Source organism: Petromyzon marinus, chromosome 30 (genome assembly GCF_048934315.1).
Source record: "Petromyzon marinus isolate PM22_M1 ecotype Great Lakes invasive population chromosome 30, UKy_Petmar_22M1.pri1.0, whole genome shotgun sequence".
Lineage (NCBI taxonomy): Eukaryota > Metazoa > Chordata > Hyperoartia > Petromyzontiformes > Petromyzontidae > Petromyzon > Petromyzon marinus.
In genome coordinates this window covers 11647072-11661596 of record NC_133696.1, presented here as the reverse complement: position 1 = coordinate 11661596, position 14525 = coordinate 11647072, and the positions used below count along the sequence as shown (strand labels likewise).

General features: G+C 46.4%; 1 protein-coding gene across 1 annotated transcript in view; it reads left to right on the top strand.

The window, feature by feature from the left end:
- The window catches only part of LOC116947615 (protein phosphatase 1H-like), a 112485-nt gene that overhangs the window by 61263 nt on the left and 36697 nt on the right, over nucleotides 1-14525 (top strand). The window contains exons 6-8 of the mRNA XM_032963564.2: nucleotides 4702-4786; nucleotides 8938-9056; nucleotides 10605-10668. Coding sequence (XP_032819455.2) covers nucleotides 4702-4786; nucleotides 8938-9056; nucleotides 10605-10668 — 268 coding nt within the window. The remainder of the gene's footprint in view (nucleotides 1-4701; nucleotides 4787-8937; nucleotides 9057-10604; nucleotides 10669-14525) is intronic.

The window sequence follows — 14525 nt, the reverse complement described above, 5'->3', positions numbered from 1 at the left end:
GGTCACCACATCACGCACTTTCAGATGCGGTTCTGCGGCTGTCTGGAATGCGCTTCCTTCCGATATTAGGAAGCCACTGGAGCTATGCCACTTTTAAATAATCTAGATTAAAAACTCATTTTGTGTTTAGTTTGCTGTCCTTCCCCCGCACCTCCTATTAGGACGGTTGGCTACGTACGGTGGGAAAGAAGTTCAACATGTTATTGCTCGTCGTTTATTCTGTTTGCCTGGTCCATGGGGCAGCACGCAACATGTTTCTGTAGTGTCCACTTCAAAGGGAGAGAGGTCTTGGACGACTGAAACATGCGTATGCTTGCGAGGTTATCTTAGATCTCATGTTCCGGCACCAGTGGCAACGCCACTGAGGACTCAGCAGGAGCATGTGTTGTGCCGTTACTCACTCTCTGTTTGTGATACACGTTGAGCTGAGTAGTATATATATATTTAGTTTAGTAGTATATACGTTTAGTGCAGTATTGATGTTTAGTTGAGGGTTGTTTTTTTTATGAAGACAGGTCCAAGCATGGCAAATATTGAACTTGTATTTTTTATTGCTTTTTTTCCATGCATATACACCACAGATGTTAAAACTCATATAGCATAGGCCCTGCGGGAAAAAACATATTTTGAGTTTTTTTCCCTTACATTATCTTTGTACGTGTGTAATGGGTTCAACTGAGGTGCACACTCAACTTGGAGGCAACACTATTTATTAACACGCAACAACCAACGTGAATCTTGATTTGATCTAGATTTGAAGCTTTCGTGACTGCAGGAATCCATACTCTCTGGTTCTTTCGGTAAAATCCCGTAGATAGAAAAAAAAAAACAACATGAACACTATACGTAAGGTGGTGACCACCGTTCCTAATCTCACTAACTCTCGGGGAAGGAATACTTCATAACGTGACCAGGGCAGGTTAACGGGCTGCCTGGTCACGGACGAAGATTGGAGACTCGAGGACCGCCGGTGGCGTCTTCATCCCGGTATTGAACAGCCCAGCTCTCTGTTCACACCCCGCTTATAAGTGCTGCTGCTGCGGCGTGGCCGACTCAGCCCCAGGCCACGCCTTCGGGAAGGGGGGTCCCGATCCTTCGGGAAGGTCCGGGCCCCCAACCACGTGGCCCCCAAGCTCCCCCCTGGGGCCCCTAGCCCCCCCTTCGTCCGGTCACGTGTCCTGTCGGGGTCACGCAGAGTGTCACGGCCTGACATGACCTCCGTGACACCCACCTACAGCATCCATTCCGAGCCAACACAGTAGTGACGTCATATGTCCCTACGCTCGTACAGTTCCGACACAGTAGTGATGTCGTATGTCACTACACGTGTATAGAAACGGTAATTCATCATCATCATCAGCCATGATCAATTCACTGTTGAATGTAAGCCCTACCCCAAGCTGTCAGAATCTTTCATGATCCTGCGATGTAATATTTCACTGCTGTCTCATCAGTCGGTCTTCTCAAATGTGTTGCATTTCTTGGCTCCTACTCAAGTCCTCACCGTCACGTTATATTCAACCTTTTCCAGCGCTTGTGGCCCTGCTAAGCTAAAAAAAGGGGGGAATGCCGTGCATTGATTGCCACAAATAATCACTGTTCGTGACGATCTCGTCTTTTGTGTAGGAAATTACTTTCTGCGCGGTAACAGATAACCCATGGGTTCTGCGATATATTCTCGGTGTTTTCTCTCATAATTTCCTCCCAATCTCCGCTTCTCCCATTATCACGAGAATGACCTTTAGACAATGCAGGCAATGGCTGCTGCTGCTGCAGCCGGGAAAAAAAAAAGAACACGAAGCTTTACGTTCCAGCGCGCGTGCGTAGTCCGTCCAGCGTCCACTGTCGTATTCTGCCAACTTAGTCCTTTGTGAAAAAAGATTTTCCAAAGAAGATGTTTCATACTTGTCCCCTTTGTAGAGATTATTAAGCCAAGGGCCAACCGTGACCGCCAACGAGCCAACGCCGTTCCAATTGGATGTTTTGATTGCAAAGTCTGTTGAAGGTTTTTTGTTTTTGTTGATTAGGCGCCAAAGGCGTAGCGCAGACGTCACGTCGCTGGCATGAGCAAATTTAATTTTGTTGCAAATATGCTGGGCTCAATAAATGGACCGAATGTCTCGATTGATGTGTTGGTAAATGCAGAGGAAATAACCGCGTGTCATTGACAGTAATTAAATGTCTTTCACTCAGAGCAGTGGCGAAAAGAAAATTCCAGTTGCTTTTGAAATGCAACTTTATAATTTTTTTGATTTAAAGCTTTCGTGACTGCAGGGATTCATAGTCTTGGTTCTTTCGGTAAAGTCTTAATTGATTGTTCACGCTTACGGTGGCTTTCAGACCGCATCCATTATATTCGTCTCCCCCCTCCTCTTTTCCGAACATAGATGGACTCGTCCATCTGAATAACTGCCAAATCGCTCTCCGTGGTGCTAACGTTAAAAAAACGCCACTTTTTTCAAATTTTCTTGCCGTGGTTTTCACACCTGATGATTGCTTGTGTTGCAATCGAAACGTCGTGAGAATTGTATTGTTTTATATTTTTATTATTTAATTGTTTCCCTTCTACGTGACTTTACCAAAAGAACCAAGAATATGAACCAATAATATATTTCTAATTATTGTTTTCAATCGGTGAATACTTCAGTTCATATGATCTTGCTCCAAAGTTGGATGAACAATGTACATGCATCCTCCCCCAGGGATAGCCATCTTTTCCCCAATTGTATCCCTATAGTGTTGGCGGCAGTTTGTAAAAATGCATTGCTTACTATTTGATTATTTCGGTAAAGTCACGTAGGAAATGCAGAGGAAATAACCGCGTGTCTTTTTCTTTGTTATTTGTGAACCACTGCTAATGCAATCTCATAAAACAAAATTAGGCATTGTAATGTAAGCAGAATTCTATCGCGGGCGGCGACGACGACATGGGATTTTGATAACAGAATTCATTCAGCCCGAATAATACGTTTGGCCGCCTTGCCCTTTGAAATGTTGCCGTGCATTAAACGCTGCAGCAAGACAACCCATTTTTAGGCTTTGCCTTGATAACCTTTAAGAGAAAAGCACGGGGCGTCTCCCTGTAGACCTGCAACGGCCTGTGCGAATATTCCACAGGCCAGGGCTAATATCAGCTGCGTCTGCATTCAACTGTAAATTGTTGAAACAAAAATATTAACACGAGAACAATACGAATGCAAATGAGAGCTGTGTTTCCTTTTACACAGAATTATAATTGGATGGTCGTTGTTGTTGTTGTTATTAACTGTCTAATCCCACTGGCAACCGCCCCAATCATCTCTTTTTTCAAAGTTTTTTTTTTTTATCGACGGTGCAGATTCACGTACAGAGCGGGTTACTACACAATTAAGAATTAATGTGGTTTTAATTTACTTAATAAGTCGTACTTTACATGAAAGGTTTTCCTGTTAATCCACGAATTGGTGGGTGAGCACAGGGCAGCTTAACATTGACAAGTCACGACCACGGCCTTCGTTCATGCAGAGTCATTCCCGTCTCTCGGGAAATTAAAAGTTCAAGCAATGAAATTCAAATCTTCCAAAGGGGTTTTCTCCATGCCGACAAAAGCGCAAAGTAGCTGGTCATTATGCCTGCGTTGCCATGGATTCATTCAGCACTCTGTTTGTTATGGCCCCCTGCGGCAATATCTCTCCGTGCACCGGCATTCGATCGCTCTCTGCTTGCCGCGCGTGTGATCTTTGTGCCATGGCGTGTGTGGCCGGAGACTTACGGAGCGGCCGCCACACGCTTTTGAACAGTTGGCATTCAAAGCACAGACGGGACTAGAGTTGTTGTAATGAATGATACTCACAAATGTGAAATCAATTTGCGGCTATGTAACGTTGTTTAAAGAATAAGCCTAATGTAACTTTTAAGTTGGTGTAAGTTTTTTTTTTTCCAATTAGTTTTCCAAAAGACTCTTGACTTTCCCCGTATAATATGAATATCCTAAATGCACATCAACCGGAAGTCCATAATAGATTTTGGGGTCATGCCACGTAATGTTGTTAAGGCCCCCCACCACTTGACACAGCCCAGGGGCGCTGTGCGTGCGTTTTAACGCGCTTATTGCAATTGCGTTGGCTCACCAGGGAGTGGGAGATCGAGCCTGACCACCAAATGAAATGTACCGATTAAAACAGTGCCACGGACAACAGAATCCTGATTTTAAGTTTGTTATCGTTGTTACAATTCACATTCATGAACATCAACTTCGACGCTTTGACAGTTTCAGGAATTCAGTGGTTTTTTTTGCATACTCTAGATACGAACTGGGGGTGGTGGCACACGTATGTACACACATACGTATGTTGAACTTCTTTCGCGCCGTACGTAGCCAACCGTGCAGTGGAACTCCCAAAGCCACTGGGGTGTGACATGGTCATGATGTGGCAGCGCAGCAGGTGGGCTCGTGAACCCATCCGTGTGGGCCCCTGAGCGTTAGCCCCTCGTACGCTTTTGTGTTTGCCTGCGTGCCTGAGTGTCCTCCCACGTGACACACACTCCCTCAACAGGTATCGTCAAAATATCACAAAACCAGATCTTGGTATGAACTTAGTGAGGCTTTCCTGGATAAATTGTATCCCAGTGTTGCTAATGCATGTGCGTGTGTGCAATGTGCTGTTTCTCTGCTTTTTTTTACTGTTGGGCTTTTTTATTCTTTTCCCTCGCTGCTCCCAGGGCAATAATTATCCGGGGAGGAGAGATCATCTCGATATCGTCAGAGTTCACCCCGGAGACGGAGCGACAGAGGCTGCAGTTTCTGGTGAGCGTCCATCTCCGTGCATCGCTCTCCATCCTGCGTGCTACGATCATCATCGTGATTCGATTTCGATAGAGCGCCTTCGTTTGCGCCGGGGCTTCTCAGACTTGGCGTCCCGTCATCTCAAACGTTTCAGAGGGCACCCACCAGTGTCAGCTGACTGTGACGGGGAGCACCTGCCCTGCAAGCGTTAGTCTGCCAGTAGGATGGCAGAGTGAGGCAGACGTACAGCTCGTATGTGTCAATGGGGGCTCTCCAGAGAACAGACCGGTCTTGCATCAGTGAAGCCTTTGCACCGTATGAAGTTACTTCGTGGAGAATTCTGAACTCATTACACATGACGATATTTTTACTCCGAGCGACAATCCAGTTCTCGGTACTCGCTGGCTGAGAAGTGAGAGGTCTTGGTAATTATATAAAAAAATATATATCTTTGGTTTAATTGAAGACTGGATGACGGGTGGATAGTGTGGATGATGGGTGGAGAGTGTGGATGACGGGTGGTAGAGTGTGGATGATGGGTGGAGAGTGTGGATGACACGTGGAGAGTGTGGATGACAGGTGGAGAGTGTGGATGATGGGTGGAGAGTGTGGATGACGGGTGGAGAGTGTGGATGACGGGTGGAGAGTGTGGATGACGGGTGGAGAGTGTGGATGACGGGTGGAGAGTGTGGATGACGGGTGGAGAGTGTGGATGACGGGTGGAGAGTGTGAATGACGGGTGGAGAGTGTGGATGACGGGTGGAGAGTGTGGATGACGGGTGGAGAGTGTGGATGACGAGTGGAGAGTGTGGATGACGGGTGGAGGGTATGGATGACGGGTGTTCATAGTTTGCCATTACGGTGAAAATATCCTCTGTCACCTGTCCACATTCTGTGGTCTCCATCAGGCAGGGCATTGTGAGAGCATACAAATCACTTGTTTGTTGGTGGTGTTTGTTTGTGGTGTTTGTTTGTGGTGTTTGTTGGTGGTGTTTGTTGGTGGTGTTTGTTTGTGGTGGAGCGGTGGCGCAGCAGTTTGTTCGACTCAAGTTCGATTCCCACTCACGGCCAACACAGTGACGATTATACCTGAACCTGTCCTGGGCCTTCTCTCCTCGGTCAACTCAACCTCAAACGAGTACCTGGTGCGGTGTGTAAACATCGCCACTAGGGAGACAAAGGCGGCCGTGGGTGGTGCTGGCCAACCTGCCCCCTCGTGTGCCGTGCCGGCCTTCAGCGGTGCTCGCTAACGGCACTTGCCCCAATAGTCTGTTAAGGCTATAAAGAGAATCTTTGTAAATAGTCTTCATCTGAATACAGGAGTGCTATTATTACAACCTTAAACCAGACGTGTGCAGAGGTGACCCAATTAAATCCACAAAGCACAGTTTGATAGAATTTAGCAGTAATAATTGAGTATATTTGGTGTTCGCACGAGGCTATCATCAAGGCAGTATGTTTTCATAGATATAGTCTGAAAATGGTTTCGCAAAAATGGGACGATGTTTTGCCAATGCGCGTGTTCCCAGTCGAGTCGTTTGTAGGTGAATTTTCAAACGTGTTGGAGTTTTTCATCGCACAGGGGAAACGGGCAACGGTGCCACCACAGTGCGCGTTTTTACATCGCGGGGGGCGACGAATTTGCCCGCCGATGGGTGGCGGCAAGGGACGTGGTATCGTGGCTTCGTCGCGAGCTTCTTGGTGATTTTAAGTTGGGAACAAGGCCTGGGAAATGGGGACACTCCAAGGGGAAGGGTAAATGACTCGTTTTACCCGAGCAATGATGCACAGATAAACACGAACGAGAGAATACATTTCCGCGTCGCTCCTCTTCTCCGTTGCAAAGTCACGCGTCATGGGATGAATTGTCGTGCGAATAGTGTGAGTTTCCATGGATGGCTTCTTGGTTGCAGATGATAGGAGTGTCGATGAGTTGGTATACAGATAAGAGGAATATCACTGGTGTTGGCCACCCGCCCCCTTCGTGTGCCGTGCCGGCCAATGTTTTCTTATTCATTATTGCAAACATATTTTTTGATGTAAAATTGGTAAATGTAATGCAACAAAGCATGGCTTTTAGACAATGTTATAATACTTTCTAGAAAATGCCCTCACACAACATTTTAGCCAGGGCCACACTGCGAACAAGATTTATAATTGAATTTAGCCTTGGCTGATTATACGTTTCGCAAATTGCTCGTCTTGCGTTTACAGCGCAGGTCAGTTCAAGTTAACGTTCAACGTTGTGCGGCTCAGTCGGATTTCAACGCCGACGCGAACCAGAAATAATTTGGCAGCGAGTCTTTTTTTTTTATATATCTTGCCCAAATGGAGGGAAGCATCGCGATGGCCATCTGCATGATCGTGTGCGCGGTGCGCGGTGGTGGTGGTGGTTTCCTCGACTGCCATCAGGCGAGACCGAGCACCGTGAACCCGGGATTATAAACCGTAACACAGCGAGTTGGCGGCCTCGCGAACACACCAGCATAACCCCCATCGTGGATATAAGTTGTCCGCTTTACGTAATTGAAATTTATTTTCATTTCTTGTTGAAGGCGGTTTTGAAGGTTAAACCCCCTCCTCGGCTTAAGCGTGTGAGACGTGATCCTCTGGGGAAAGTGGATTTGCTGCTAATAATTAATGTTCATGAGCGTGGAATGAGTACACAGGGTCACAAACATTGCATTTCGAAAGCAAGTGGTATTGCTTTTTACCACTACCGCTCGGGGGGGGGGGGGTGGGGTGGGTGGGGGGGCGAGATTTCTCCTCCCCCCTCTCACCACAAAATCAAAGAATAAAACAATTCTCATGCTTTTCGATTTAAAGGCCGCTTGTGTTGTGGCCGAAACGTCGTGAGAATATTATTGTGTTATTTTATTTTATCAATTTATTATTTTATTCTCATTCTACGTGACTTTACCGAAAGAACCAAAGAAGATGAATTCTCATGCTCTTAGTTTTTTCGGTAAAGTCACGTTGAAGGGAAACAACAAAATAATAAAATATATATTTTGATAGAATATATATAAATATTATATATTATATATTTTTATTTTGTTGTTTCCCTTCAACGTGACTTTACCGAAAAAACTAAGAATATGAATTACTGCAGTCACGAAAGCTTTAAATCAAAACTTAATTCTCATGCTCTTGATCTTTATCGGCCACGAGCCAGCGACAGAAAATGGCGTGTCCTTGCCGCAGCTCCAATCTCTCTACGTAGGGAGAAAAAAAAAGCCCAAGCAGTGCCTGGGCATGCAAGTGGTGGTACTCGCTTTAACTCAAGTCGAGGATGGCTGAAGACGAGACAGCGTGTTGAAGTTGCCCAGGCAGAATCGGCGTGGCGTCTTCCGCGAGTGTTGCTCTCGCAGATGTCTCCCCAATTTTTTCGCCGGCTCGTTGTGCGTGACCTCTTGTCCCGCTCGTGTTCACGTCTTCCGTCGCAAGGTTAAAGAATTCGGCGCGTTTGGTTTTTTTTTCGCCCCACTCTTTTGTAGCGCGCGGCTGTGACCGCGACGGAGGGCGCTGGCCTTCGTGTGGAATCCCAATCGAGTCATTTGTGTGTACTTTTCGGAATTTCGACCATAACGCCGGCACACAATGACCTCAATGCACACAAAGTGCTTGCCACAAACGAACCACAGCACCTTGATGATCTCGCGAACTCCGGTCATCCTCGCAGCGGCGGCTTTTGGTTAACCATCGGACAAAGGTGGTCACCGCATCGCGAACTTTCACATGCTCTTCTGTGGTTATCTGGAATGCTCTTCCTTCCGATATTAGGAAGCCACCGGTGCTTTGCACTTTTAAATCATCATCTAGATTTAAAACTCATTTCTACAGAACCGCTTTTTTCTGTTCAGATTGTTTGTCATTCCCCCGCACCTGCGACGAGAAGGGTTGGCCATGTACAGGTGCGAACGAAGGTCGGCACACACACACACACAGGGGAATTTCATCTTCCGTTGTGAAGTAGACGGTGCGTCGTACTGTACGGTTCGTGCATCCGCAGCGTTGAGCGCACCAACCGGGACGAGCCCTCCGCATTAAAACTTCGAAACTCTGCAGCGAGCGACAAACACGGCCACCCCCCATCCCGCCCCCACCCACCCCTTACGCCCCCCCCACCCCCCCTAACGCCCCCCCCCACCCCCCATCCCGCCCCCCACCAGGCTCACCTGCAGCCGCATCTGCTTGGTGACGAGTTCACCGCGCTGGAGTTCTCACGGCGCGTGCAGAAGAAGGACGTAGGCAAGCGCATGCTGTACCGGGACCACAGCATGGCCGGCTGGTGGGAAGCACTGCCCCCCCCCCACCTCGCCCCCCCCCCACCTCGCCCCCTATCACCTCGCCCCCCACCTCGCCCCCCCCCCCACCTCGCCCCCCATCACCTCGCCCCCCACCTCAACCACGAGTGCTTTGATATACGAGTGCTTTGGATTACAAACACGTTTCCGGAACGAATTATGCTCTCATTCCAAGGTTTTACTGTATGCCGCTTTGGTATCTTGATGTCATGAGCATGAGCCATCCACGAATGGTATCTTGATGTCATCAGCATGAGCCATCCACGAATGCTGTTGCTGTGCACATGAAACGTTTAAGGAGAATGTTTGCTGCTACAGCAAATACCACGTATGGACGTAGTGTGGTCAGTTTCTGAAAGGGCAAATCGGTTCCGTACAAATCGGTGTTTGCAGCAAAATTCTCTTCAAAACTCTCTGACCTTGTCCTTCATTTAACGCGGCATTGCAATACTGTTTTCGGATGCCTGGGTATGGAGAAAGAAAATAACATTAAAACATGAAAGAACTGAATGTATGAAGTGTTCACTTGTGAAAGGAGTCATCAGTGTTTCAGTCAGCAGCTCCTCAAAGTTGGTATTTCTCCAATGGCAATTTGCACAAAAATACCAGGTCAGGACAGATGCTTGTCCTCGGCACTCGTCAGCAACGATGTGGACGTTACCGAATTTCCCAACTCGACGTTCGAAAGTAAAGAAGAAGAAGAAGAACTGACCGCGTCACGTCGAAGCTACCGCCCACCACCGCAGCGCGCCACCACTTTTGGCAGCTATGGGACCACGCTGGCTCTCGTCGCGGAGTGCCGTGAGCACGTGACGAGGCCACGTGTGTACCATTTCTTACTTATCTTACTCCTCTTCGCTCCCCGCGGAGAATAAGGCCGCAACGAGCCCACGGCGTGGCGGACGCTCATCGGCAGCTTTCTCTGCTTTACCCCAAGGCAGGCCCGTGGTCTTTAAACGCGCCATTTGCACGCGGGGAAATAAAAAGGGACGTGTTTTCTTTTCTGGAGGCGATACGTTTTTAAAAACCAATGTAGCATTTGCCAAAGCTGCAATTGTGTTCTTGTTTTTATACATTTACGTATATATAAATAATGCATGGGTTTGTTTTATCCTGAGGGTTTAATCTTATAGGGCTTTTGTGATCAGGCCCATACAGCGTAGGCCGTTTCAATACGGGCAAAACATTATTTTCTATTTGTTTGCGTTCCTCCCTTTTCATGGGACTTTGTAGGATGAACGTTGAGATTTATAAAGGCACTGGGTGACCAATAAGGTCTGAATTTGTCTGTAATAAGGTAGGCACTGATAAGGGGTTGACAGACATGCACTTGTCTGTGTTTTCTTCAGTGTTTCCGCTGTTTGTAATTCACCACTTTTACCTCTATGTTTCTATTATTATGTTTTCTATGCTTATAACCCATGCAAATAGACAGGAATAGGCGTGACAGCGTCGTAGTAATCACGTCTACTTTACACAATTATGCGTAGTGTGGTGAATGCATCGTTACACGAGCCCTCGTCTTTTCACAGGGCGTACAAAACCATAGAGGAGGACGATCTGAAGTTCCCGCTGATCTACGGAGAAGGAAAGAAGGTACCCCATGTGCGAGAGATAGTTTTAACTATTGGGGTCATGGCACATCGACATGCTTTGAACACGCCAATACAGTGAGGGAAGAATTTATTTGATCCCCTGATGATTTTGTACGTTTGCCCACTGACAAAGAAATGATCAGTCTATAATTTTAATGGTAGGTTTATTTGAACAGTGAGAGACAGAATAACAACAACGAAATCCAGAAAAACGCATGTCAAAAATGTTATAAATTGGCAATAGTTTTTTACCCTTTTAGCTGGCACAAAAACTGACACCTTTATACAAGGGATCATGTTTGGAATGACCACAACACAAGCAGTCAAAAATGCAAACAAAAAGAAACAACTCTGATAATGATATTGGCACTGTCCTTGAATTTGATTGGTCCACACGCGAGACGGCTTTTCTTAGAGCCTAGTCTCCACTGGTGTTGGACCAGATGACGCCAAAAGGCGTACAACTCAAAAACAGCGCACTATCAGAGTATTGAGAGCTCCGGGTAAGCCTTTACATTATGAGACCTCCTTTGCCAGTAACAAGATATAGTAATAGGTTTTTACCCTTTTAGCTGGCACAAAAACTGACACCTTTTTACAAGGGAGCATGTTTGCAATAACCACAACACAAGAAGTCAAAAATGCAAACATGATCCCTTGTATAAAGGTGTCAGTTTTTGTGTCAGCTAAAAGGGTAAAAAACTATTACTATATCGTGTTAGTGGCAAAGGAGGTCTCATAATGTTATAAATTGATTTGCATTTTAATGAGGGAAATAAGTATTTGACCCCTCTGCACAACATGACTTAGTACTTGGTGGCAAAACCCTTGTTGGCAATCACAGAGGTCAGACGTTTCTTGCAGTTGGCCACCAGGTTTACACACATCTCAGGAGGGATTTTGTCCCACTCCTCTTTGCAGATCTTCTCCAAGTCATTAAGGTTTCGAGGCTGACGTTTGGCAACTCGAACCTTCAGCTCCCTCCACAGATTGTCTATGGGATTAAGGTCTGGAGACTGGCTAGGCCACTCCAGGACCTTAATGTGCTTCTTCTTGAGCCACTCCTTTGTTGCCTTGGCCGTGTGTTTTGGGTCATTGTCATGCTGGAATACCCATCCACGACCCATTTTCAATGCCCTGGCAGAGGGTAGGAGGTTCTCACCAAAGATTTGATGGTACATGGCCCCGTCCATCGTCCCTTTGATGCGGTGAAGTTGTCCTGTCCCCTTAGCAGAAAAACACTCCCAAAGCATAATGTTTCCACCTCCATGTTTGACGGTGGGGATGGTGTTCTTGGTGCCATAGGCAGCATTCTTCCTCCTCCAAACACGGCGAGTTGAGTTGATGCCAAAGAGCTCCATTTTGGTCTCATCTGACCACAACACTTTCACCCAGTTGTCCTCTGAATCATTCAGATCTTCATTGGCAAACTTCAGACGGGCATGTATATATGCTTTCTTGAGCAGGGGGACCTTGCGAACGCTGCAGGATTTCAGTCCTTCACGGCGTATTGTGTTACCAATTGTTTTCTTGGTGACTATGGTCCCAGCTGCCTTGAGATCATTGACAAGATTCTCCCGTATAGTTCTGGGCTGATTCCTCACCGTTCTCATGATCATTGCAACTCCACGAGGTGAGATCTTGCATGGAGCCCTAGGCCGGGGGAGATTGACAGTTCTTTTGTGTTTCTTCCATTTGCGAATAATCGCACCAACTGTTGTCACCTTCTTACCAAGCTGCTTGGCAATGATCCTGTAGCCCATTCCAGCCTTGTGTAGGTCTACAATCTTGTCCCTGACATCCTTGAAGAGCTCTTTGGTCTTGGCCATGGTGGAGAGTTTGGAATCTGAATGATTGATTGCTTCTGTGGATAGGTGTCTTTTATACAGGTAACAATAGTTCATAGTTCATTTATTTGCCATTCGGCTCTTGAATCGGGTGCAACCGCAACAAACAAAAAACATGAACAAGAAAACATCTTAAAGTGACTATGTGACTGTGCAAACATAAAATACAGGAAAAAAATATCAAAATATTCCTGAAATAGCACCGTACACCAACGCTGTGTGCAAAAATCCCAGTGGGATGCAAGTCAAATAACAACAAGAACAACAACCACAAGACAACTAAGATTAAGGCCATCAGTCTAACTCCGTACTACAATAAACAAAAACATGGCCAAAACAAAAAAAACTTTTCGAAATCACCAAAATAAAAGCCATAAATCCAATGTAACAGTGATCATAGGGACTGTGACCGAATTTTTAACAATAAACTACATAAATAAATTATAATACCAAAATCTAGAGCCATATTTTAGGCCACTGAATAGCAGTGGCAGCTAGGGTTGTACAACTCCTCTAGAGTAGTTTTGAGTGAAGATCTCATTGGTAGCGATTCAAGTTGCAGTTTATTGGCAATAGCATTCCAGACCCTGGGGGCATCAATAGCAAAGGCCCTTCCTCCAGTTTTTGTATGGCAATAGGGAATGTGAAGCCGGTAAATGAGCGAAGACCTGAGTTCAAATTTGTTCTTTGAAACAGAGAGATCTAGCAGGTAGTCTGCGGATTTTTTTGTAAGTACATCTTGAATAAATAAGATCTGGTGCACAAGCCGTCGAACATTAAGAGATGTTAAGTTTGACCCAATGTAGAGATCACAGTGGTGAGTCCTATATGGGCAGTTCAATGCAAATCTTAAGGCCGAGTGATAGATGGAATCAAGCTTCTTCAGTACAGTACTTGGGGCTGATTTATACACGATGTCACAGTAGTCAAGTTGAGGCAGTATGGTAGCTGAGATTAGGAGCACTCCCTTTAAGAGTGTGCTCCTAATCTCAGCTCGTTACCTGTATAAAAGACACCTGGGAGCCAGAAATCTTTCTGATTGAGAGGGGGTCAAATACTTATTTCCCTCATTAAAATGCAAATCAATTTATAACATTTTTGACATGCGTTTTTCTGGATTTTCTTGTTGTTATTCTGTCTCTCACTGTTCAAATAAACCTACCATTAAAATTATAGACTAATAATTTCTTTGTCAGTGGGCAAACGTACAAAATCAGCAGGCGATCAAATACTTTTTTCCCTCAATGTATGCACAGGGCCCACGATCGTGGTGCTCGGCGTAGACTTGTATTTTTTGCGAGCACGGTGAGTGAAATTCACCTCGGCTGCCCCCTTTCTCGAGAGCGTGCGTTTTCAAACTTGACAATAAACAAGTCGGTGCCTCTTGTAAAATCTCGACGTCCAACCGAGACTGTGGTCATTAATTGCCTTGCTTTTTTTGGATGAGGGTCATCTTTGAAACTGAGCTTTTGTCAGCAGATGCGGTTGCTTCATCGTGCGTAGCAGCAGCAGCTCGACTGAAGCCTCTCGCTGCTGATGCCCTGCCCACCGATGGCCCTGGTCGCATGCGCTCTCACCTCGCCACGCTCCTCGTTGAGCATCCCTTCGTTGCACGCTCCCTCTCCGTTGCTGTTGTTCCGCAACCTTCGTGCGCCGGACACCGTTCCTGCCGGCGCCATGACCTTCTTCCCGAGCCCTTTTTACATAGTCGCCACCGTAACGTCTCCAAATAACGTTTGTTGTCTAAGTCGTTCCTTTCTCTCCTCTTCTCGGAATAAAAACACGAGCGGCGTGCCACCCAATGTGCTGCAGCGATGCAGTGATGGTCGTGTCCCCCGCAAATGATATGGTGCACACCTAATGGCAGTGGCCTTCGCTAAATTACAGAGCACCTCATAATTGATGGCGCTGGTCCCTGTAAGAGATATCCGCTCTCCGAGTGACTATACCACTCGTGGATCCACTTCCTCCAAAAATTAATGGCCCCGTAAGTCCGCCGCCAAAGCCATCG